The 26,886-nt window shown below is 33.1% G+C and overlaps 1 protein-coding gene across 1 annotated transcript in view; it reads right to left on the bottom strand.

Annotated features, from left to right (window-relative positions):
- Nucleotides 1-26,886, bottom strand: part of LOC130903983 (zinc finger protein Gfi-1-like) — a 66,257-nt gene that overhangs the window by 29,005 nt on the left and 10,366 nt on the right. Inside the window, exons 2-4 of the mRNA XM_057816457.1 lie at nt 18,202-18,351; nt 2,156-3,059; nt 1,902-2,083 (exon numbers count right to left, since the gene is read on the bottom strand). Coding sequence (XP_057672440.1) covers nt 1,902-2,083; nt 2,156-3,059; nt 18,202-18,351 — 1,236 coding nt within the window. The remainder of the gene's footprint in view (nt 1-1,901; nt 2,084-2,155; nt 3,060-18,201; nt 18,352-26,886) is intronic.

Below are 26,886 nucleotides of genomic sequence, written 5' to 3'. Positions count from 1 at the left end.
CACTGAACAGTTTAGACAGGGGTGCGAAGAGGGCGCGTGGTGGTGGAATAATTACAGAAGCTCGATTGGGCTGAAAGTTTGAATCGAATGTTTATATTTGCTTAATACGTTTTGTCCCATCAACCCATAGTGATGTAGTGTGATGGTCAATTTCTTCTTCGTCATTCACACAATATAACAAAATTTGTTGATTAGAAAGCCACAATTTTTGAAACGTTTCCAGTTTGCGACCCTACTGAAAAGTAGATTTCTTTTTTTTTATTCTTAATTGTGAAAGCCCTGCATGCGGAGTGTCACTTTTTTCAGTTCCAGTTCCCTGGATCAATTAGGAAGGGCGTGCACGGTGGCACTTTCATTTGTTTTTAAGTCTCGACGGATTTTTATATCGCTAATTAGTTTTCGAGCACGTAGCCGGGCTTTAAGAGGAAATGAAACATTTTTCGGCATTTTTCCATCTCTTCCGCGAGCCGTTTCGCGTTCCCCGTTCAACATTTGTGCAATTAGATCGTTCTCGACCAACGTTATGTCAAAAATCTTTCGTTGAATTACTAATCAGAGTTCCAATGTTCCAACTCGATTATAAAGGACGTAAAACAAATAATTTATACAAAAATTTTGATATTAGTATTAATTCATTATATTTTTCCATTCCCAGAAGAAATGAAAATGATATAAATGAAATTATATTGTTTATACATGTTTTATACTTAAGTTTCCCACCAACAAACCTTCTCCCGCGAAAATTAATTGGCCCTTTGTCCCTATTTAAACTACTCTTACATCTGATGGTTTCACATAGAGATTTTTTAAACCTATGACGATTGGTTAACCTATTTACAATTCTCTGTGTGAAACCACTTTTTACTAAACCCAACAACAAACCCAACTTTCCAATCCTCTTTATACAAAAGGGTTTGAAGAAATATTTAGCAGAGTAGGTTTCAAATTAGTTTATAAATCTAAAAAAACAAATTTGGAAAAGAGTTTATATGAAATTAGTTGTGGTGATTGTGACCGAAAGTATATTGGGCAGACTAAGAGATCCGTTGTAGTCAGGTTTAAAGAGCACAAATATGGACGGACCGGAAAATCAAGTATTGCCGCTCACGCTGTTAGCTATAATCATGATATTAAAATTAATAATGTAAAATTGTTAAAAAATTAATCCAATAATAAATTGTTGGATGTATTAGAAAGCATTAAAATTGATATATGTAAAAGTAGCTTAAATAGGGACAAAGGGCTAATTTTTTAGAGCCCACTCTATAGTTTAGTACTCAAGGAATGAATGTGAAGATTCCCGCCAAGTTCCCAAGTTCACTGGAATTAATTTTCGCGGAAGAAGGTTCTTCAGTCTCTGAAGACGGTAACTTGGTTATCGAAACGCAATAAAAAATGGTACAAAACAGATAATGTTGCATGGGTGATATCTTGAATGAAACTATCAGCTGAACTTCATGTTAAATTCTCACTGTCATGATTGGCAGCATGAGGTTATAAGCAGTACTCACAGACCATTGAGCTAACGAAGCTATTTTACAAAAATAATTATAAAAAACAATAATTCTTCTAGAAAAATTTGATTATCTAATTCTTTTATGATCTTTAATCACAGAATTCAAGATCCTAAATCATCATGGATGATGGCCAATCTCCTAATTGGAAATATAATGGTACACGAAGAAGTTTTTACGCTTTTGGAGGCAAATTAAAGCAAAAAAAAAACAAATATATTTCAAGAATTGATCGTTCTTTATCTCTAACAAATATATTTCCAAAAATTCTTTCCAACAAATCCATTAATACTGGATGTTTTGTTCTCTATGTCTAATCGAATCATGAACAAAGTTTAATAACTGATTCATCCCACGAAGAAAGTCTCGAAGGTGCTGATAACTTACCAGTATGTATGTAGGTGTGTTTCTTCATATCAGATTTTTGATGAAACCTCTTCCCGCAATATTGGCATGGATAAGGCCTAGTGTCGGAATGGATAAGAAGATGAGTCGATAAGGTGGATGATCGTTTAAAAGATTTCCCACATTGTTTGCATTCGAAAACTTTTTCTACATTATGCACAGCTCTGGAAATAAAGAGAAAAATAATTTTAAAAACTATTAACCTTCTATATTGGACAAATTATTCAATTACTTACCTATGTTGACTTAAGCTTATTTCATGTCCGAAAGTTTTGTTGCACAACTCACAAGCGAAAGGTCTTTTGCCATTGTGAGACCTCCTAGCGTGTACCTCTAGACCGTGCGGTGTCGAAAACATCTTCTCGCACTTTATACACGAGTAGACGTCCCCAATGGGCATTAAACCGGGCCGCATCAGAAAGTGATGATGATGCGGATGCACCCCAGAAGGACTGTTCATCAAATGATGCCTTAATCTATATAATTCTTCAGTTGAAGGAGGTGTTGGATAACTTCCCGGTTGGGATTGTCCCGAAGCCATCGCGGCAGCCATAGCGCTGAAGTAAAGAGAAGTGGGGTTCGGCAGAAAACTTCTTTCTTCGCCGTCTTTTTGAGGATATAAATTGTGAGGAAAAAACCCAGAAGGTACTAAATGTCTAGGTATAAATTGAGAACTGTATTCTTGCGCTGATTTCAGTTGCGCATCTTTAACAAAATCTATAAAAGGCGGATAAAGATAAGACCTAGTTACTGATATTGTTTCTTGTATACAACGATTGTCTGCTTTTTTAGGATTATCCGGCCGTAAAAGGGCGCTGACAGAAAAAGCTTCAGATTTTTTACTCGAAGGATCTATCTTTTGTATTTCCGTCACTGAAGTTGGTCTAAGTAATGGGGAATTCGATCTAGAATGTACAGGGGAATCTACTTCCAGTTCTGGAGAGGTACTTGGGGAAGGTCTCGGAGAATTTTGACCCCACCTTTGGTTGGTATATTTTGGAGACGATCGCTCATCTCCGCTATAGTAACTATCTTCTCGGTGGTGGTAAGGTTTTGAGTTGTTGTTATTGTTATTGTTACTGTTTTCTTCTTCGTCGTCCGATTTTGAAACTAAACGATTTATTCCAAACTTTATAGGATCTGAAATGAAAAAGTTACTTTAATAAAAAAACGACGCAGATATAATTGTTAGCTACACATAGTTTGATATAGATGATGAAGATACGTAAGATAAATCTGAAGAAACAGTTGATTGAATAGACTACAAACTAATAGCAAAAAAATACAGAACATTCATGAAAAGTATCAAACCTGTGGGAAGAAAATCAGTTGCCAGAGAGATGGGAAAAATGATAAGATTAACAGAAAACAAGGAAGAATTGAATACAATAATTCTTTCTATAACAAATTAACAATACCAGTTGCGAGAGCTGTTGATGTATGGCACTGCTGGAGATTATCTAAAAAGTTTTGACTAGAATAATAAGAAACGAACTGGGAACAATTCATAATCAGAAGTTGGTGAATATCATAGAGAACATAGGTATAGATCGCATAGAAATATTTGGTTATATGGAAGATTGGTTTTAACTCATGCAACAAACACTAAAGTTTTCATAGGGCGAGAATACAGTGAGACAGCGGGTTAACCATCGTTAAGAGTCGTCAAATCTAATGATTTTTGGACCATATTCTAGAAGAGGACAATAGATAATATCGTAATATTCGTAAACATCGTATTTGATACATATTGACTTTTATTTGTTGTTGTTATCTCGTGTTAATTCATCTGAATTTCCTATAATCGTCTAGATCAAGGCAGCTGAGAATAAATTTATTCACGAACATAAATAACATGTTGAATACAGAGAAAAGTTCATTACCTCGATGATTGTCTTTTCTAAATGCAAAGACCATAGTGTTAAAGGGTATCATTTTGAGATTAGTTGAGTCATAGATGAAGGGTTGTAGAAATAAAAAAGATATAATCCCTTGATTGTATGCTTGCATTGGTATCAGCGATGAAAACTATTTATTTCCGCCAGATGGATAGGTTTTGGTATATTTTATCCTGCTTTACACAAAAATCTTTCCGTTTTCACTGAACTCAACAGTTTAGACATAATTTATTGAAATGAAGAACATTCATTCTACTTTAGCTTTACCTACAACACCTACAACTTATCCATGACTAATCTTTTCTAAAATCTTTTTGAAATGTATCCCCCTTTCTAGCTGCGATACTGGGGAGCCCCGGGGTTCCATTCTTTTCAAAAAGTCTTGGATGTAATTGCGAGAGATCTTCCTCTTCTATTTAATACGCACCCAGACCTTCTGCTGTGGAGATCTACTTCGAGAGAATGTCCTCTAGGCAACAAAATCTGCACGTCGCATTATCTGCTAAGTTTGGCGTCTTCAGGTGTTTGTGAATCGAATTACTCATATTTTAAGAATATTTAACTTTTATTTTAGTGTGTGCTAGAGCTTCAGCACTTTTTCTTTTACTAGTTATCGTTGAAGTAACAATCCAAACTATCAATAGCTATACCACCATCTAGGGCAATATCACCACCAACTTAAATCACAGTTGAGGGCTATGGACCTCAAAAAAGTTTCATTTCTTATCGCTGGCATATTGAATACGAATTTTTATTATAAATACTTTAACTGAGGTCGAATGTAATTTCCTGAGGAACAGTCTCCATCCGGGTACCTCAATACCTTGACGTTATGTTTTATTGGAAAATATGAAGAACGATTTGATACAAGAGGATGTTTACCAAAATAAGACGAAATAACTTTGTGAGAATTATTTTTTTGTTTGTTTGGAACATTTAGCTCAAATGGTTGCTTTTAAAAAGTCATCAGCTAACGATACAGATAATATTATGGAAAACACAAACATAGAAATTGAAGAATTTGTTGCCGTAGTCGTTGTTTATGTATTCACTCACAAAAGAGGTGTTGGGGGACATCCTTTGATTCCTTCCTGAAGCGACAAGAGCTGTCGGGAGTTTCTCCGATATTCCTCAGGTGGTAGTTCATTGGACAGAGTCCAGTACCTGAGCTAATACAAGTGTTCGAGCTTTTATTGACCTTTTACAACCATAAGCTGTAAAGAACCCAAAAAAAAGATATATAAGTACCCATTTGCTAATAGAAAATAGAAATTAGAGAGGAAGTCCTGTATTCTTAATAATACAGTTTATCTGCAAGGTACAGTGTGCAATGTTTCAAACAGCTCGTAAAATCCAAACGATGCAGATAATATTATGGAAAACACAATCGTAGAAATTGAAGAATTTGTTACCATAGTCGTTGTTTATGTATGCACTTAGAAAGGATGTGTTGGGGGACATCCTTTGGTTCCTTCCTGAAGCGACAAGAGCTGTCGGGAGTTTCTCCGATATTCCTCAGGTGGTAGTTCATTGGACAGAGTCCAGTATGCATATATGTAATCTTCCTTAACTCGTCTTTGTCCAATGAAAAGGCCTTTTCATACCAATTGGTGGATTTTCATAATTGTTTTAAACCTGGTGTCTTTATCTCGTTTTTTTTAGGAATGGAGAACAGTCATTTCAAATATTATTACACAATAATGTGCTTGTAAAATCCGAATTTCAAATAGAAAATCATTTGAAAGAGAGACTTTCGACAGTAGACAAAGTTCTTATTACGGTTTGAGATGCAAAAGATTACGCTGAACTGAGTCGAAGCTCACTATAGAAAATTTCCAAACAAACAAGTTTTAGCTGGAAAAAGCATTTCAGAAAGGCTATTTACGAAATATTAATACTATCGAAAAGCGTTGTGGGGTCTCTACCATTTTTGTTTTTGAAAAACTTCGATACAGAAACTGGTAATAAAAAAGAAGCAGTACTAGAGGAAAAAACAAAACCATTGAATGGTACATAGGGGGTTGGAAATTTAGAAAAAACTGGAATAGAAGTTTATAGATAAACCCAATAAATAATATCAACGAATTCAAAGAATTTGGCTAAACTCGAAGAATATTAAATACATCGAGGGTTTCGTGGAAAAATAACTGTTCCCTTCATAAAGATCAATTCGAAAAATGTGGAATTTTAGAAAACCGTGGATTTACGTTGGTTAAATCTCCACCATATCATTGCAGACTAAACCCGATTGAATCGGTAAGGACACTCTTAAGTTCCAAGAAAGAATAATAGAATTGAATGAAACATTTGTTTTGTATTTTGTAAATAATTTGAGTCCTAGGAAAAAGTAGTTAATTATAGGATAAAAGACGACGGAAAAATGTGGAAAGTTGGACAATATTACTGATGAAATAATCGACCCACTCATTATGGATATTAGTTCATCTTCTGATCCCGATCCTTATTTGTATTTTTAATAAATAACTCTACTCATACTGGGAAGTATGCTAAACACATAAAAAGCTATAAGCAGCAACTAAATTGTTGGCCTGTCTACTAAACAAATTGATTCGCATGTGGAGTACGAATGCTTCATCATTTTATTACTCTCTCATTCATACAAATAGACTATAATGAATCTACAAGCCACAGGAGATATAATCATAAGTCAATAAAAGAAGTGACCATCAAATTTAATCTTCAATGTCGCAAATGTTTCAAAATAGTTTGATCAAGACTTAAAGAAAAGTCGAAACGTCAATTTTTCATCAATCTTTTGAAAATTATTAAAAAAAAAACTTATTTCGAAATAGAAAAGACCTAAAATCAAGAAACATAAACATTTCAAAGGTCTAAGAAATAAGAAATTGAAGTAATGTTGTTATAAGTGACTTTGTGAAATTATAATTAGCATTACTAACAAAGGCGTTATCAAAAAATTAATTGATAAAGTAAATAAATTATTAATAAAAAGATTGTTGCAAATGACTCTCGGCGATTACGAAATCAAGTGTATCATTGTGTGTGTGTGTGTGAACCTGTATTCAGCGTGTGACTAATGGCGCAATGAACCGGGTCGTGTTTTGTGAAGAGTTAATTGTTTGCGTCCCCAAGGGCCTAAATGCAATCCGACCCCCTCAATTATCACCCCCTATATTCGCTCCTTGTTCATCCCCGGAACTGAACAGCCACAATCATTGCGCGTTTTTTGTTCAATTTTTTTTACACCGACAAATCTCTCTAATTATAGAAAAAAACTACCCCTAAGAATAATTTATTTTTAATAATTCAAATCTATTTTGTTTATTTCTACAGTAATTCACTGAGTAGATGGAAAATCGGTAAAGTTTTCATTACTTTACCTTCCATACCTATAAATTCGAACATCATTCTTCTACCCTTGATTTAAAAATGTCACGAAACAACCCCTGTGTCACATGGGAAACAACCAAACATTGAAATATTATGTAAACACTTGACAGAACCCACAAAACCCCTAATAGTTCCATCCGCAATTTGTATACAAGAAAAATGTTTTCACTTCTTCAGTGCATGCGAGCGAATAACATGCTGACAGAAATTGTTTCCGGAAAATGTCAAGAAACAGAAATAAAAAAAAAACAATGAGAGTTACATTCGATGAAAGATATACAAGAGCGTACACAAACTTGCTTAAGATGGAGTCACCTCTCTTTATTCAACGAAATTTCTACAGATTTTCAGAATAATTAATTAGGGTGGCCCAAAAAATAAATCAATTTGAACGTATTATACAGTTTCCGAATATTTCCCCGGAGAGAAACAGTTAATAATATATTCTTTTGATAGTTTCACGAACCATTAGCCGACGACCGAATAGTTTAACAGAGGCTAATTTTTGAGGGGCTGGTCACCCTTATACTGTTGCTCCTCGCCCCTACACTGTTGCCTTTGTAAATAGAGCTTCATTCATTTATCCGACAAAAAGAATGAAGTGTATTATGTACGAGGGGGTAGCTTTTGAATATTTCATGACCTCTACGGCGACAGCTGTTGTTATGGATAAGAATTACTCGTGTTCCGAACAGAGGCTGATCGTAAAAAGGAGTTTAAGGTGTCTCAAGTCTGAATAAACTCACCCCAATGGGTTATTAATCGCATTATGAATGCCTCTTTAACTGGTGAAACTACGAACTTGAGATGATATTATGTAAAAAATCAGATGAGGTTAAATCTGGTGGACGTGATAACCAATTCGCAGTCAAGGCAATGAAAGCAAGTAGCGCGAGGGTGCATAGGAAGCTTCTTGATCGAGAGGGTGATACATTTCTATCATTAAAACAAGAAACCAGACGTAGCATCAATGGAAATGATCAATCATCAATGGTAAGAGACAAGCCAGCCAAAAGTACAACACTAGACAAACAGATGTCAAAATATAAGCAGTCTATTCAACAACGGTGTCGTGAGAGTTAACAATCATTGCTTCTTCTTCTTCTTCTTCTTCCGTGTATTAGGCGTAGTTGCCTTCGACATCCTTGCCTCCTATCCTGCTTCAAGGTTGTCGCTTCACTTTTTGGCCGGTACTTCTTCGAGGATTTATCGCGCTCTATATTGACCAGTTTGTTGTTATCCATACGACTTATGACTGATTCCATTCTTTCTTTCTTCTGATGTTCTCACTTCTTTCCCTGTTTCTTGCGTAGCACTTTCATCTCTGTTCTTTCCATTATTCTTTTGGTTTTTGCCGTGTCTCTGCAGTGTAGGTCATTATGGGTCTTACCGTGGCCTTGTATATTCTCGATTTGGCCTCTATTCCGATATGTTTATTTCGCCAAATGGTCTCGATTAAACTTGCTGTTATTCTTAAGGCTTTAGTTGTTTGCTCTCTCACTTCGAAGTAAGTAGAGTAAGATAACAATCATTGCATAGTTCAAAAACGACACTCAATATCTCTCTGAAGTGGAAGAGCTAAATTATTTAACAAATTTGGCCGGATAGTTTGTAAAAATTAATTTTTGATGGAAATGGGAGGATGTTACAGCCCAATATATTGCCACCATCGAAGGAGGAAATACAAAAAAATGTCCCGAATGCAAAAGAACGATACATCTTCAGAAGAAGACGAAACAGAATCAGAAGTATACGAAATAGAATGATAAACAAGCAAATTCACTGGACCTGCACCATCTATCATTTGATAAGTGATATATAGGGTCAAGAGACAATGCCAGAAACGTGATAAACAGCAATAATGGTACCAATACACAAGAAAAAGTACATACAGTCTACGAAATAAAAGCTTAGATCAACCAGCGGTTTATCTTTGTCGTTTTAACAAAGTTACAAATCAATAAGCGCAGTTCGGGATCATTTTCCGAAAGATCTCGAACTGCTCGAACTCTAATTCCTCAATGAACTAACTCCCCGTTCGTCTAGTACTTCTTTCTATAATATCATCAACTCATTCTAAAGTTTTTAAGTTTAGTAAGACGCTCTAGTGCATGATTAGCAGTAGTGGAAGCAAAATTTGTTTGCCATTCTTGTTTGCCAGCTTCTGAAAAGTAACTATTGGGTCCAGTATAGGCCTAGACTTGGGCCAGGTATGTCCAACTCTGGCCCTAGATTGGAAGCTGTTATTGACCCAGACTTGATGGGACTCTGGGATGATAACAATGTCCCTCGCTTGGTTTGCAGCCTGTACTAGGCCTAGTTAGTTAAATAATTGAATGTATATAGTTATTCAGAGCTCTGCCAAGCCTGGCTGACTATAGAATGGCCGAGGTCGGGTTACCCAGAGCTCAGTCCAGAATTGGGTGCCTATAGAATGGCCGTGGCTAAATTACCCAGACTTCAAGCAGGCTTGGGCCTTCAATGGTTTGCGAAGACCGAGTTGGCTCAAGCTAAGCCCCGTCGTTCAAGTATGGGGGCTCCTACATGGGTATTTTCCTATTTATTTTGTTCAAACACTTTGGGAACCTCTGATGTATGGTATATATAGTGTCAAACATGGCAGTAAACATGTCAAAATATCTAATTTTGGTTTTAGGAATGTAGTTTGTTCGTAATAAGGTAAAACTAAATCAAGCATTTCCATATTTATTTTCTATTTATATCCCTTTGAGATTGTTCATACCCGCCTCTGTCTATTGTATTACACCGTATACAACTGAACATACTCGATTATTGAAACTTTGATCGAACTTACACCTGCTGTTTTTCAGATTTTTCGCGATTGTTTTTGCGTTGTCAACATATTAAGCGGGTCTGATTGCGAATTAATCTGATAGCAGTCTCTCGCTGGCTCTTCAAAATGGAAAATTAATCATTAAATTTAATCAAACCTATTCAAAAATTCTCTTTTTATTGGTGGATACGTAGGAAATATAATTAAACGAATTGGAGTGATCAAATTATTACCCCCCACAACTCGATAGAGGGTGGGGAATGATTTTTAGATAATTACCATATTTTGTAGTACTGGCCGCAAGTAATATCTGAGTGAATATTCATAGAATATTATCGACAAGAGTAAGAACTGTCATTACTTGTCAATATTCTCCATATATGATAATTCTAGATAAAAATCTCCAAATTATTATTTGTGATCATCGAGAATGATTGACACGGAAACAGACTGACTTTATTGATTTTGTTTACATGAGCAGTTTGGCCAACATAATTCTTGACGATTGATACCAACTTAAACTTAACTTGACAAGAGTAAGAACTGTCATTACTTGTCAATATTCTCCATATATGATAATTCTAGATAAAAATCTCCAAATTATTATTTGTGATTATCGAGAATGATTGACACGGACACAGACTGACTTTATTGATTTTGTTTACATGAGCAGTTTGGCCACCATAATTCTTGACGATTGATACCAACTTAAACTTAACTTGACAAGAGTAAGAACTGTCATTACTTGTCAATATTCTCCATATATGATAATTCTAGATAAAAATCTTCAAATGATTATTTGTGATCATCGAGAATGATTGACACGGACACAGACTGACTTTATTGATTTTGTTTACATGAGCAGTTTGGCCAACATAATTCTTGACGATTGATACCAACTTAAACTTAACTTGACAAGAGTAAGAACTGTCATTACTTGTCAATATTCTCCATATATGATAATTCTAGATAAAAATCTCCAAATTATTATTTGTGATTATCGAGAATGATTGACACGGACACAGACTGACTTTATTGATTTTGTTTACATGAGCAGTTTGGCCAACATAATTCTTGACGATTGATACCAACTTAAACTTAACTTGACAAGAGTAAGAACTGTCATTACTTGTCAATATTCTCCATATATGATAATTCTAGATAAAAATCTTCAAATGATTATTTGTGATCATTGAGAATGATTGACACGGACACAGACTGACTTTATTGATTTTGTTTACATGAGCAGTTTGGCCAACATAATTCTTGACGATTGATACCAACTTAAACTTAACAGTTCCAGTAAATCAATCTAATGTTTTATAACATTCCAATTCACAACTAATTGATTTAAGTAGTTTTTTATTATCGTTATACTTTTACACAAATTTTTGTATTATACTTAGACCAAAATTTCAGACAATGAATACATAAGTATTCGAAATCTCGGTATATATTAGATTTAGTACACTTTGGTGTTTAATTTTGCCGAATTCCCACCACGAAAACGCTTAGTTAGTGTTTTTTTTTTTAATTAAAATTTATTTTCTAATAAAAAATACTATAACATTGATATTACGCAAGTTTTTCTATGAGTAATTTTATCTATGGAAATATTCAATTCGACAAATTATGTAAAATAGTTAATAACAATCTAACAGCTGGTTAAAAACTTTTTTATCGGAAATCCACGACAAACTTCGAATGTCATTTGGTACATAACTTTTACCCAAAAATCTACACGCCTTAAAATTGATTAATTCTATTAATAAAACTGATATTAAATATAGAGACTGCATTTATATAGTATTGAATTACAGTTAAATCAACTTTAATAATTACATAATATTATAATAAAATAATATGAAACGTTCATTAACTTTTATGAACTAAATATTAGCAATAATGAACCAAACGAAGCTCGGTAATACATTAAGTGTATGGTTAAGGATTATCCGTGCAGACGTTAAATAGATAGCGGTCGCATAAAAGGGCCGATAATGCAGGGATTTCAGTTATCGATGGCAGCTTGATTGATTACTTTACGGATTGTAAATCACATATAATCTAACATAAATTATTGTTGATATTACGTCGAGATCAAACATTCTTGGAATATTAAATATGAAATGATGGTTCAATAACATTTTGTACAATTCCACCTAGATGCGTATTCGTATAATTTTTACCAGGAACATCAAACGACTTGCAGCTTCAATTCTCCCGCTTTTGATTTTGTTGAAAAGCAAGTTCGTTGAAAGGATAGTTTTGTGATAAGTTATTTTGTTTGATTTTGTTTGATCCGTTTTTGGTATTCCGCAGTTCTTCTTCTTCTTCGTCTTATGGTGTCTATCCGTGACGAATATTGGTAAACATCGTAGAAATCTTTATTCTATGGGAGAAAGTTGAGGGAAGGTTCTAATGCACCAGGTTGTCTTTTGTAATTTCTTAGTTTTTATTTCCTCAATTATTTCTCGTTATTTTGCCATTTTTCTATGGTCTACTTCATTTGTTACCCGACAGTTAAGGCTATTTAAGAAATAGCTCAAAATTTTTTTTGTTCTAGATTTCAAAATTGGATTTAATCAAAAACCTCAACATTCGAAGAGTTTTTCAAACATCTAATTGTTCTTAAATGTATTTATATCCTTTCAAATTTTGTAGATGGTAGATGAACGCCAAAATTGTGTATACGAGGGCTGCTGGTTAAGTTTTGAGATAGAAAAATAAAAGAAACATTTATAATTGAAAATGGCTTTATTGTATTTCAAAATATTCTACATTAAGATCAGTAGACTTTTACATGCGTTTCATCCAATTATCGATTGTCCATTCCGATTCAGGACGTAACCTAACCTCCAAAACATGTGATTTGAACGCATAAACCATTTCTTCAGGTGTCAATGTGTCAATGTCAGTCAATGGATGTCAAACAAGGACTGCACGGCGGATGATAATTTGACTGTCTGTCGAGGTAAAGAATGTTTCGTTTTCTGCCATTGGTTTCCTTGATTCTTTTGAAAATTTCTGGTAAACAGATGCTGAACTGATTGCTCGAACAACTTTTGTTATATTTGCCTCGTCGTGAACCAAGTCTCTTGAAGCACCGCTTTTCTTTTCACCAATCTAAACGAGCTTTCTTTGGACGATTGACTGCGATTAAATTCGGAAAACCAACGATTTGATCCAAGTCGACAGTCATAGAAAATCATCGCGCGGAAATGACAACATGGCAGCACGTTTTGGGTACGTTCACCATTAGAAATGTCAAACTTTATGATGGTAATGTCAGATTTGACATATTTGTATCGGTGTTGCCAAATTAACTTAAGTAACGACCCTCGTAGTGCCCACGTTAATTTTCTGAAGGCCCTATTTCAAATGATTATTTTCCCGAACGAGTCAATTCAGCTTGTTTATCATTCTCATCTAAAATCAAAATGACTAATCCTGCTAATAGAAAAGGAAATATTAAATAGGCGGCTCGTGTAGGCCATCGAAGACCCCACAAGTAGAATAATTACGTCATTTCCGAACCGGTAGCCCGAGCAAAACCGATGCGACTGTGACCCTTCTATTAGCCCTCCATTTAATTAATTGTTTGAATAGTGACTTAACTACTTATACGAGACAGCTGATAAACTGTACACAACTATGGTTAAGTTATTGAATCAAGCCCCGAATTTTTTATAGTTACATAAATATAACTATTAAAAAAGTAGTTGAGGTAATGCTCCTTTTTGAGCAGCTTATCAATGTTATCTACAACTTTCCACGATTGAAAAAATGTTAACCTGTTAATCTAAACAGAAATATTAATAAAAAATAGATGGACGAATTCCGGTTCTACCAGAAGTCGACTGTAACTTTGTTATTTTAAATAGAGCACCCTATATATTAATACATTTTTGAAATCTACGTAAAATTTTAGTATACTTTTGTCTAAAAAGTTTTCTCAAAAAATGCTTACTTTTTGAGTTATTAATTCTTTTTGTAAAAAATTTGAAAGTTGCAGACCCTTATAAATTATTTTTTTACGAGGATACCCTTGAAGATATCAAAATGGTTTCTATTCGGTTGCTTTTAGCAATGTCAGACGTATATGAATCTATATTTAAAAATTTATTATTTTATACAGGGTGTGTATAAAAAGTGTTCAAAGTTTAACTTCATAAATATCAAATTTCTCAATTTTTTCATATATAACCACCCAGTTTTTTCTATTTTAATGCATTCGGGGATAAAAAATAAGGCAAAATCATGTATAATTTCCTATACCTAAACTTTACCGTTATCCAGATATTAAATGTTTTCTGTAAATATTTAGAGATGCAGGTGTGGTCCTATTCCAACTTTTAGTCGTTTCCGAGATATTTGAGGTTTTAAATTAAGTATTATTGTATATTTTTTAAGTTTTCCCTGTATACTTTTAGTAGGATTTGTAATAAATGACAGTTATTTAACTGTCATTAGTCAATTGTTGATATTTTCGAAAATAGTTAAAATGGCACGTTCTCAATTTAATAACGAATAAATAAAATTAATGCATTTGAATAACGGTTTGGGTATAAGGAATTATACATGAATTTGTCTTATTTTTTACCCCCCAATGCATTAAAATAGAAAAAACCGGGTGGTTCTATTTAAAAAAATAAAGATATTTGATATTTATGAAGTTAAACTTTGAACACTTTTTATACACACCCTGTATATAGAGAAAAATGTTTCAATACAGATTCAAATATGTCAAACTTTTCTGAAAGCAACTAAATAGAAATCATTTTCATATCTTCAAGGGTATTCACGTGAAAAAATAATGTACAAGAGTCTGCAACTGTCAAATTTCTTACAAAAAAAATCAATAACTCAAAAAGTATGCATTTTTCGAAAGAAATGTAGACAACAGTATACTAAAATTTCACGTAGATTTCAAAAATGTATTAATATATAGGGTGATCATATTCCAAAATCCCAATGTAGAGATTTTCATGATTATTTTGCGATATACAGATAGTTTTAACTCGACGTGGAACACCCTGTATAGTCTATAACTTTCCTTTAATTCAGGTAAAGTCTTTGAGTATTTTAGAAGGTAGAAGCATTTGTCCTTGCAGGCTGCTTCACTTTCAAGTCTCAAATATTTCGTTTTCTATTTTGAAAAGAAGTTTTTATATTTTTTCTCCGTTCTCCTCGAAAGAACAAACTTTAAAAAAGAGTGCTACGCTTCAGACGAATGAAAAACTTGAAAAATGCGAATTAAAGTTTAAATTTAAATAATTTGCTACAGGAAATTTACGCATATTCAAAAGTTGAAGAAACTCTTAGTGGTCAATTAAATGAAGAAGAAAGTGAAGAATCAGAAAATGAAAACCGTACAAAGTTTGAGAACAAGCTCATGTCGGGGTTTTCGACGTTACCGGCTCCTGGACTAAAACAACTCACAGGGACTAATATAAAATTATCATTTTCCGTACTAGGAATTTTAAACAAATCGATTCCACGTTATCGGCGTTATCTAAGGTCTTCGGACAGTTGTGTGTGTGACTTGCAATTGCACACAAAAACTCCACTTTGTTTATTTGTTCTACTTTCGTGCTCCAATGTGATTGCTATCGTCGGTAAACAAATAAAAATATATATCATGTACGTTCTGAATTTATTACCTAATCATTAAAGGAAAATGATAGGGACATGCCTCGGACACTACATAGCGACTTTATTTGTCATGCAAGTGGGTTTACTTTTATTCCAGGATTGTCAAATCAATTGTTTTTTTAGTGCGACGACAAATGAATCTGATTATCTGGTAGAGATTGCGTCAAATCGATTTTTTTATGACATTCCACATCAAAATCGATTAATCGATCGCAATAATTCAACACATTGACAGTTGACATTGACAACACATTCTGAATTGACAGTTACTAACAAAATCATCTTATATTTTCATAGTTTAGAATATTTTTAAATCTCGTCCTACAATTAAGGCCGTCTACTTTGAAAAGGTAGTAAAGCGATAAATTTTCGGAAAGATGAATTTCTGAATTTCTGTCGAAGCTTGCCATTGATTGGAGAAAATTACCCTAAAACAAATTTTTGTTTGCCTCGCAGCTTCATTTAAATTTATAATCATTTTACTAAATATCTACGAAAATATTTAGTTTCTCATAAAAAATGAAACTCTAGAGAAAAGATCATGAATATTTTTCACATAAAGCAATTTTTTCAGCTCTTATTAACAAAAATATCTCGGCAGAGCTCAAATTAACTAACCTAATACAACCTAACCTAACTAATCTAGTCTAACCTAACTTAATCACCTCAAAAGTGTAAGCTAACGATAACGAGTAAGTATGTAATGAAAAATATAATATGGAGGATTAATTTCCATATGCTAAAGCAAACAATTTCAAACTCAAATTTGGGCTTATCAGTGTGCTAATAAAGCAATTTTAGCGAGATTATTTCGTGGTTTGAAACGTTTCAACATGTTCTGTTTAAAGTTGAAAAACAGTGTCTACTAACTAACTAACGAAATACCAAAATTTATCTATGGTGATAGTACGTTACTTTAGAAACTCTTAAAAATGGTACAAGCAATTGAAAAAGTGAAAATGATAAATTAATCGAATCTGTACTAATTGAGTTTCCATACAAATCAGCGCAAAGCGTTTTAATTGTAATTTTCAAGTGAGGCAAGTTTCAAATTCGATCCAAGATTTGCCATATACGTCTAAATCGTCCTTATAACGTTTTAAGTATGTCCATGCTTGATATTAAGCTGTCTCTATGATTCCAGTCAATAATCTTTTTTCGATATTTTCATTTATTCCACACATTCAACTTGTGGGTCTTCCATGTTTTCTTGTTCCTCCTGTTTTCCACTCAACAACTATTTGATTACCAGGCCATGTTTCATATCTGTTGGTACCTCAGAACCAGATGAACTTAAGTCCATATATAACAATTTTCAAATTAATACACCATTGTATGAAGAATTTGGTTTTACATTAAGCCATATCAGCTTGAGACCTCTGAAAAATCCCCTTTTTGTATTTTGAAATGGTTGTAAGAACCTAAGTTCCCATCTATGATTGATCCAAACGAACGTACATCAACTTAGGTTGTTGTGGCTCTGAAGTTTACAGTAAAACGCAAGCCCATAGCTGGACTTTCGTTACTACAAAATGATAACAACTCAAATGATAATAATGGTGAGGAAGATACACTTTCAAATGTTACAAAGGAACCGAGTCCAGTTCCTTCACTTACAGAAATAAGGTTGAGTATCATTGATTTATTATGTTTCACTAAATTAACACAAACCACAGAAGAAATGGGTCTATTCCAAAGTGTTTAATGAAGACTTTAACTTATCTTTCCACTTACCAGACAATGATACTTGCGATGTTTGTGATGAACTGGATTACTAAATTAAAAGTGAAACAAATGATGCAAAACTTAATGAACTCAAATAACAAAAAGGAAATCACCTGAAAGAAGCTTCAGTTAGGTATGTACTAAAGAGAGAAGACAAGGTGAAAGCTTGTGCTACTGAAAGCTTTAGAGTTGTTATATCTGATCTCCGAAAGCGCCTTCGAACTCCAGATTTGAAGAATTCCCAAAGTTTTTATTCAAGAAAACTTCTGTGATTTTATTTGGTGAGCTTTGAGGCATTATTCCCTTTTCTGTCATTGGCTCATAATTTTCTCTAAAGAATATTAGATCATGGGTCAATAATCCCATGAAATAATACTCCCATTATTTCAATCTTATCTGTCTTCTTTATTCTTTAGTATTTTCCAGCGTTAGGTAGAATTTAATGTGCAATGTGGTCTAGTTTTTATGAGCTTAGGCTATTCCTTCCTCTTAATAGCTTTTTCCTAATTTGATCGTCCACCAAAGCTGCTAAATGTATGCTTTCTTTGATATGTTATTCTATTTCTCCACAAACTTACACTGAAACCTCGCACTTTTCCTTCAATAATTTATTGTATTCTTTCATTTTTGTTTAAAATTCGCATTGTGCACCAGATTTAATGCCACGCGACAAATGGTTCTACTGCAAATAAAATAAGTACTAACGAAAAAAATGAAAGCCATTTCGGAAAATAGAAATCTTTGCTTCATTGTTGTGATAAACGCTTTGCTAGCTAAAATTAGTACTTTAAAGGAAATATATTGATTAAAATATTGTTATTTTTCACACTTTACTTACCAGTAGATTTTTCTTTGAAATTGGCCTCGATAAAAGGCGATAGGTACCTAGATCCCGCTGAAATGACGGATGAACCCCATATATTCCTACAATACGAAGCGAAACCACTTGGTGAAGGAAATTGAAGAGGTGAACCATTTCTATCCACACCTAAAATAAAAATAGAAACAACTTGAACTCCTTTTTTTTGTACAAACAAAAATAAAATGATAAAATCTGTTGATCAAGTCTCTATATTGTAAACTGGCGCCTGTAATCACGTTATTATTCAGTTTAATGAAACAAATCATACAACTGAAACCAATTGAGGCCTTAATTTGTTATTTCCCAAGTAGAATTTTTAAGGAGATAACGCCGTTCACAAGATTTATCTAAAGAAAACTTTAATCTTATTATTATTATTATCATTTATTTCTCAATTTGCTACTTGTACTTTAAAAATTAATCTAATCTACGAAATATTCAGTGACTCAGTATAGTTGCATGAGAAATTATGAAAAATATTGAGTGTAAAATAGAGATAGAAACAGGAAATAGTTTGGTTCAAAAACTGTCTACAACCACACTTAATTTAAAAGCACAAGGAATATGTTTTCAGTATAAATATTTCCAGACAAATATCCAGGGCCGGATTAAGCTAGGGGCTTGGGGGGGCTATAGCCCCGGGCCCCAGGTCCAAGAGGGATATTATTTTGTGAATTTTTCCGGGTTTCCGAATTCCTTAAGGGGGCCCCGTCATTATTTTAGCCCCGGGCCTTATAAATCTTAATCCGGCCCTGCAAATATCTTATTCAATATTGAATACAGCACCAATCGAAGACTATGCGGCTATAGAACAAAGGTTTTAGTATTTGAAAAAAGAAAAATGAGGATAAAATATGGATCAGTAAAAGTGAGATTTGGGAAAATGTGGTCACGTCGGGCGAAGAAAGTTACTACGATTGTACAGCGAGAATTTTTGACAGGTTACTATTATGAGAGGCATCCAAGATCCATTAATTGATTTTTGTGCTAGGATTATGTTTTAAATATACTATTCACAGTGTTTTAAAAGCTCAAATTCAAAGCTTTATAAATCGCCATGTAAAAATTGTAAAAATAAATTTTGTCTCAACATTCACCCTGTATAATTCGCGTAAGCATAAAACTGAAGGAATGCAATGGAGCTGTTGGGAACGTTGGAGGTTTTATTTATTGATTGATGCCATAAAGACCTTGATAACTCGCATAGTATTGGAATTATCCAATTTTATACACAGACATGACAATAATTTTTTGAAAATTTTTCGGTTTTGTGTCAAAATATTCAAAATAAATTTGTATATAGAGTGAGAGTGTGTAAAAAATTATCAAAAACAAGGTTTTCGTCGCTGGAGATTCTGAAAACTATATCAGTTTTTGAATCGGACATGTGGTTTTCCCGAAAATCCACTTTTCATGGATTTTCACGAATTTTTTCTTCGTCATAACTTTTTTTTCTGAAAACTGACAACTTTTTTTGCATCCCCAACATAAAACAAAAGTTTTTTCCTCTATTTTCATTGAGCATTCTCCCCTCTGAAAGTTGAATTTTATTTCAAAAGCTCAAATTCAAAACTTTATAAATCGCCTTGTATAATCAAATAAAAACTGGTTTATTTTTTCTGTGATAGTGCCTCTGCTTTTTTCTCACGATTTTTTTATATTACAACGATTTCATTTCAAAACTGTAAATACTACGAATTTTTGAGTTGTTATTTTTAAAATAAATTTTGTCTCAGCTTTCACCCTGTATAATTCGCGTAAGCATGAAACTGAAGGAATGCAATGGAGCTGTTGGGAACGTTGGAGGTTTTATTTATTGATTGATGCCATAAAGACCTTGATAACTCGCATAGTATTGGAATTATCCAATTTTATACACAGGCATGACAATAATTTTTTGAAAATTTTTCGGTTTTGTGTCAAAATATTCAAAATAAATTTGTATATAGAGTGAGAGTGTGTAAAAAATTATCAAAAACAAGGTTTTCGTCGCTGGAGATTCTGAAAACTATATCAGTTTTTGAATCGGACATGTGGTTTTCCCGAAAATCCAATTTTCATGGATTTTCACGAATTTTTTCTTCGTCATAACTTTTTTTTCTGAAAACTGACAACTTTTTTTGCATCCCCAACATAAAACAAAAGTTTTTTCCTCTATTTTCATTGAGCATTCTCCCCTCTGAAAGTTGAATTTTATTTCAAAAGCTCAAATTCAAAACTTTATAAATCGCCTTGTATAATCAAATAAAAACTGGTTTATTTTTTCTGTGATAGTGCCTCTGCTTTTTTCTCACGATTTTTTTATATTACAACGATTTCATTTCAAAACTGTAAATACTACGAATTTTTGAGTTGTTATTTTTAAAATAAATTTTGTTTCAGCTTTCACCCTGTATAATTCGCGTAAGCATGAAACTGAAGGAATGCAATGGAGCTGTTGGGAAAGTTGGAGGTTTTATTTATTGATTGATGCCATAAAGACCTTGATAACTCGCATAGTATTGGAATTATCCAATTTTATACACAGGCATGACAATAATTTTTCGGTTTTGTGTCAAAATAATGAAAATATATATGTATATATAGTGAGAATATGTAAAAAATGATCAGATATTATGTATTCGACACCGGAGATTCTGAAAATCATATCAGTTTTTCATTGGGACGTGTGGCTTTCCCGAAAATCCAATTTTCATGGATTTTCACGAATTTTTTCTTCGTCATAACTTTTTTTCTAAAAACTGACAACTTTTTTCGCATCCCCATATCATTTAACCAACATAAAACAAAAGTTTTTTCCTCTATTTTCATTGAGCATTCTCTCCTCTGAAAGTTGAATTTTATTTCAAAAGCTCAAATTCAAAACTTTATAAATCGCCTTGTATAATCAAATAAAAACTGGTTTATTTTTTCTGTGATAGTGCCTCTGCTTTTTTCTCACGATTTTTTTATATTACAACGATTTCATTTCAAAACTGTAAATACTACGAATTTTTGAGTTGTTATTTTTAAAATAAATTTTGTCTCAGCTTTCACCCTGTATAATTCGCGTAAGCATGAAACTGAAGGAATGCAATGGAGCTGTTGGGAAAGTTGGAGGCTTTATTTATTGATTGATGCCATAAAGACCTTGATAACTCGCATAGTATTGGAATTATCCAATTTTATACACAGGCATGACAATAATTTTTCGGTTTTGTGTCAAAATAATGAAAATATATATGTATATATAGTGAGAATATGTAAAAAATGATCAGATATTATGTATTCGACACCGGAGATTCTGAAAATCATATCAGTTTTTCATTGGGACGTGTGGCTTTCCCGAAAATCCAATTTTCATGGATTTTCACGAATTTTTCCTTCGTCATAACTTTTTTTTCTAGAAACTTGCAACTATTTTGGAAACCCCATATCATTTAACCAACATAAAACAAAAGTTTTTTCCTCCATTTTATTTTACCAGATCAAAAATAAACTTCCATGTTCCACGTAAGATTAAAATCATATTTGGAGGATAGACATTTCCTTGTCAAATGTCAAGATAAACACCCAATCAACTGAAGCATACCATAAGGAAGTACAATTAGACATATACTCTAATCTAATTCATATTTTTGATGTGCCAACCACCAGGAAAACAGAAATAGCAACGATTACTGACACAGCAGTTCTTGCAAGACATCCAAACCTCCAACTGCATTGTAGAGTTTACAAGATTCAAGATACAAAGATTTGTCAGTTATTAGAATTAAAAAAACTGTTATAAATTATAGTCCATGTTGTCAAAAACTTATTCTAGTGTAAAAAGAAGATCCTCATTGGATGATAATTTCCTATTGTCGCCTTAAATTAATATAATAACTACTTATTATCCTTTAAAGGCCAATTTTATAGGTTAAGATAAAACTGGAGTTGGAACTGTGGTTTAAACTCTAGTTTGAATCAAGTAAAAACAATTTGCAATGCAATTTATCTGACAATAAAGTGTAGAGGTTTTGGTTAACCTTGTGAAAAAAATAAGTGGGACAATCTAGGACTAATAACTTTTGCTTTCTCGACGCTTCGACAATGTTGATAATTTCTTCATCATCATTGTCGAGTTCATCAAATATAAATTGTGACATCATTCTACAAGAACCCTTTATATTATTGTTAAAATTATAACAATTTGGAAAAGTTTGGTCCGTATCCTCAAGTTGAACTGAAGTTTAAACCACCCCCAAACGTTTAGACCGTTGGAAGACTGTATCTAACAGATTCAGTTGGGCGAGATTCAGATTTTGATATTTTTACTTCATCCGCTTATCTATTAACAAGAATTCAAAAGGATCAAACAGTAAATAATCTTCTTTCGTAAATTTATCTGGATTATTTCTTGTCGATCATTAGTATTATCATCAATAAATAATTGTTGATAAATCGTTAATGGAAATAGCTAGTGACGAACCAAGAAACTAAGAGACTTATGGGATTTCGATAAAGCGAAGGACGCCATCAGGAATATCGTTTTTGTTAGATACATATTGTTTATTTTTTATTTATTACATCACGCAATTGATAAGAATTATTACCGTTATAAAACGCAATACCCTCCAAATGTGAGACCCATTTTTCGTGGATGTCATTAAACGTTGAATTGCCCAATCTGTTACCAACAATAAATTCCTCCAATAGTTACTATGAGTAATAAAAATCGGTTTTATTTATCCTGTATATTGAAAACAGATTCCATGGGCCGTTTTTACTTTATCACGATGTCACGAATACATATCGATGAAAATATTAATGAAATTATAGAAAGACATACCAAAAAATCAATTAGGTGGAAACGAACCTTTCGCCGTTGATTTCAAAGAATTGGGTTGAGAAAAAAAGAAGACAAGATGGTACAGAGTTTGAGGAAACTACAGTCAAAACCATGTGGAACCTAACAAGTGAACCGTTACAAGAAAAATATGAAGAAATGAAAATTATTATTGACTTCTTCAAACAATAAGGTTATAAGTTTCGTAGAAATAATGAAAATGTTAAATTTATGGGATGAAAATGCCCCTGAAGGGCTGCAAATGAAATTTTATCACATAGCCGCGGTAGAATTAGCTTGGCCAGATGGGGAAGCTGCTGCTGCTAAAACCTCAATCAAAAACCTCTAAAACCCCCACAATTCTCCTACAAAATATTCTAATAAATATTAAATTGAATAAATAACGTTAAAAATAATAAAATATCATGAAACAAATAATAAATTTTGAATAATTTCATTCAGTACCATAATTTTTTCAAATTCTTTATTCTTGAATAAAAAATACCCCTAATAACATCCCATCCCATATTTTTTCCTCTAAATTTGGATACATCGATTTTTCGCCCTGTATATACACGTGTAACATCAATAGTTTTTTTTGACCTTGTATAGTATGTGCCTCACCCCACGAGCAATCACAGAATAGTTTTTTTTCGACCCTTTATAATATGTGCCAATCTACTCGACGACGACGAGTCACTTTGTACCAATATGCCTTTTTGACATCGATTTTTTCACCCTTTATAATATATGCCATCCCAGTCGACGACTAAGAGTCATTTCTACACCAATATTCCATCGATTTTTCGACCCTGTATATACCTTTTTAATGGCCTTTTAAGGTCTTTTTTCTATACACCCTGTATATACCCCTTTTGACATCAATAGTATTTTTTTTTGGTAATTTTATTCTTTCGTGATCCCCTCGTAATTTTGTCTATAGATAATCGAAAAATCATCCGATTCCGATGAATTTTTTTTTTAAATCTACGGCAGATTTACGAAAAAAATTATGGTAACAAAAAAATGAAAACATATATTGGTTAGGTTATGTTAGGTTAGGTTAGGTTAGGTTAGTTCAGGTTAGGTTGGGGGGGGGGAGGTGTGCTAAAAATTCAGAACAAATGTACACATTTGGCCAATTTTTCAAAGTTACCTTTTAATTTTCTACACTTGATTACAATAAGTGATTTTAAGAATATTTTTGTTCATATAACTCAATAAAAAGTAATTGTAAAAACATGATAAATTTACATTTCTATACAATTTTTGTTTCAATTTGTACGTTTTTTTGTGTAGATTATGAAAAAAAATATACCAACTTCATTTGATTATTTGAAAAAAAGTTTTCGACAATTATACGTGAATTAGTGCATTCTCATGAACATTTAAAGCCCTGCAACCAATATAACTTCTCATTTTTTTATTCCCATAATTTTTTAAACGAATATTTAAAAAAAAAATCATCGAAATCGTATGATATTTCGATTTTCTAGAGCCAAAAAACGAGGGAACAGCAAAAGTATAAAATTACTTACACCTTTTTGACATAAATGGTATCTTTTCACCCTGTATATACCCCATTTGACATCAATAATAACTTTCGCCCCGTATATACTTTTGTGACATCGATAGTATCTTTTTTTCGCTCTGTTTGTACCCCTTTTGACATTGAAAGTATCTTTTTCCACACACCCTGTATATACCCTTTTTAAAATCGATTTTTCGACCCAATGTCTGAAAGGTCACGTGACTCGAACCGAACCACATCTTATAATACCGGCATCTTATGCAATATCTCCCTACCTGTATAATTATTCTTAAAAATAGTTGAATGAAACAAATTCTGATAGAACGATAATAAAATCCAGCAATCAACTAAATTAATGATTATTATAATTTCACAACATTACTAAATCACTAACGGATTCTGTCTACGAGTACGATTTGCACGATGTCTTAAATGATGTCTGTAAAGTAAAAATTCCGGGACCACAAGAAAATAGTTCCCGACATTTTGCTGCAATGTTTTGACTTGACACATTGCTATAAAAACTAATTTTATAGGCCTCAAAATGGGAAATGGAAATTGGGATTACATGGGCAGAAAGACAAGGAGTGATCAATTTTGATCTGCAGCTGGAATTCCGTCGATTTAATCATTCTTTGAGATGCCATGACAAATGACGTATGACATATGACGTATGACTCGGTAACTACGAATTCCAAGGTGTGCTACAGATATCCCAGGAAGTCATACGCGATTTGATATCTCGAAATGAATATCTCGACGAGGCGATAAATATCAGATGGCAATGTGTATGTTAATATCTAGATCTTCGACCCTCGTTTTTCTGCATTTGTAACCCCAAATTACTCGTGAGAAACCAATAGAACTCTATTCTAAATCATCACAGCACTCAAATATCTTCAGGTACAATCTTGAGAACCATTCCGAGACTTTATGGTGCAGCATTATGCTTGAAAAATACAGAGAAAGTCAAAATAATTCGGCACAGTGAAAAGAATTATATTTCTGCGGTCTTAACAGAATTTATTGAATGGTGTTTTCCAATTCGAAAAATTTAATATCCGTAGCTGACGTTTTTTTATTAAAATGAATATTTGCAATGAACATTAATCTAGTGAATTAGGTTTAAATTTCCTATAAATTATATTGAGATAAAATATTTTCATTAAGCCTTACTTTAATATTTGATTTACAGCTTTGACGGCCCTCAAATACATAACGCGATCATAAATACATCAAATACCCTGTCAACTGATATACCAATGAAATTAAATGCAAATAAATAGATAACCCTTCAAAAGTAACCGCCTCTCACTGGTACGTGCAACTTTTATTTACTAAAAATTGATCAAATAAACTGATAAGTAACATCCGACAAATGTTAGAAATGAACTTAATTTAGTTTTCTCATTAAGCACATGGGAAAAATTAACCATTAATTCTTCTTCTTTTTTAAACAAAAGTTTGGAAATAATTTGGGCTTCTTCTTCTTCTTCTTCTCTCATGCCGTCTTCTCATTGAAAGTCGGCGACCACGTTTTTAAATGGGTCTCCGTCCCTCGCAAAATAAAACTCTGCCCTGCATTAGGTTCTGTAACATTAAATATTTGTGGTTGCGTAAGATGTTTCCTATTTAAGATGTTTTTCTTAATTTAATAATTGTCAACAGTTTTCTTTTGCAACCAATGCGTCTTGGTACTTCGTCTTTGGTGATTCTGTGAGTCCAGGGTATCTTCAGGATGAGTCTATAGAGCCACATCTCAAATTTCTTGATCATTTGAGCTTTCAAGGTCCAAGTTTCCACTCCTTGCAGCAGTACTAACATCACATAACATTCCATGAATCCTATTTTGACGTGGAAGTTTAAATTTCTGTTTAATAATTGTCAACAGCTTTCTTTTGCGACCAATGAGTCTTGGTACTTCGTCGTTGGTGATTCTGTGAGTCCGGGTATCTTCAGGATGAGTCTATAGAGCCACATCTCAAATTTCTTGATCATTTGAGCTTTCAAGGTCCAAGTTTCCACTCCTTGCAGCAGTACTAACATCACATAACATTCCATGAATCCTATTTTGACGTGGAAGTTTAAATTTCTGTTTAATAATTGTCAACAGCTTTCTTTTGCGACCAATGAGTCTTGGTACTTCGTCGTTGGTGATTCTGTGAGTCCGGGTATCTTCAGGATGAGTCTATAGAGCCACATCTCAAATTTCTTGATCATTTGAGCTTTCAAGGTCCAAGTTTCCACTCCTTGCAGCAGTACTAACATCACATAACATTCCATGAATCCTATTTTGACGTGGAAGTTTAAATTTCTGTTTAAT

The sequence above is a fragment of the Diorhabda carinulata genome, chromosome 2, assembly GCF_026250575.1.
Source record: "Diorhabda carinulata isolate Delta chromosome 2, icDioCari1.1, whole genome shotgun sequence".
NCBI lineage: Eukaryota > Metazoa > Arthropoda > Insecta > Coleoptera > Chrysomelidae > Diorhabda > Diorhabda carinulata.
This window is presented reverse-complemented; position numbering and strand designations above follow the sequence as displayed.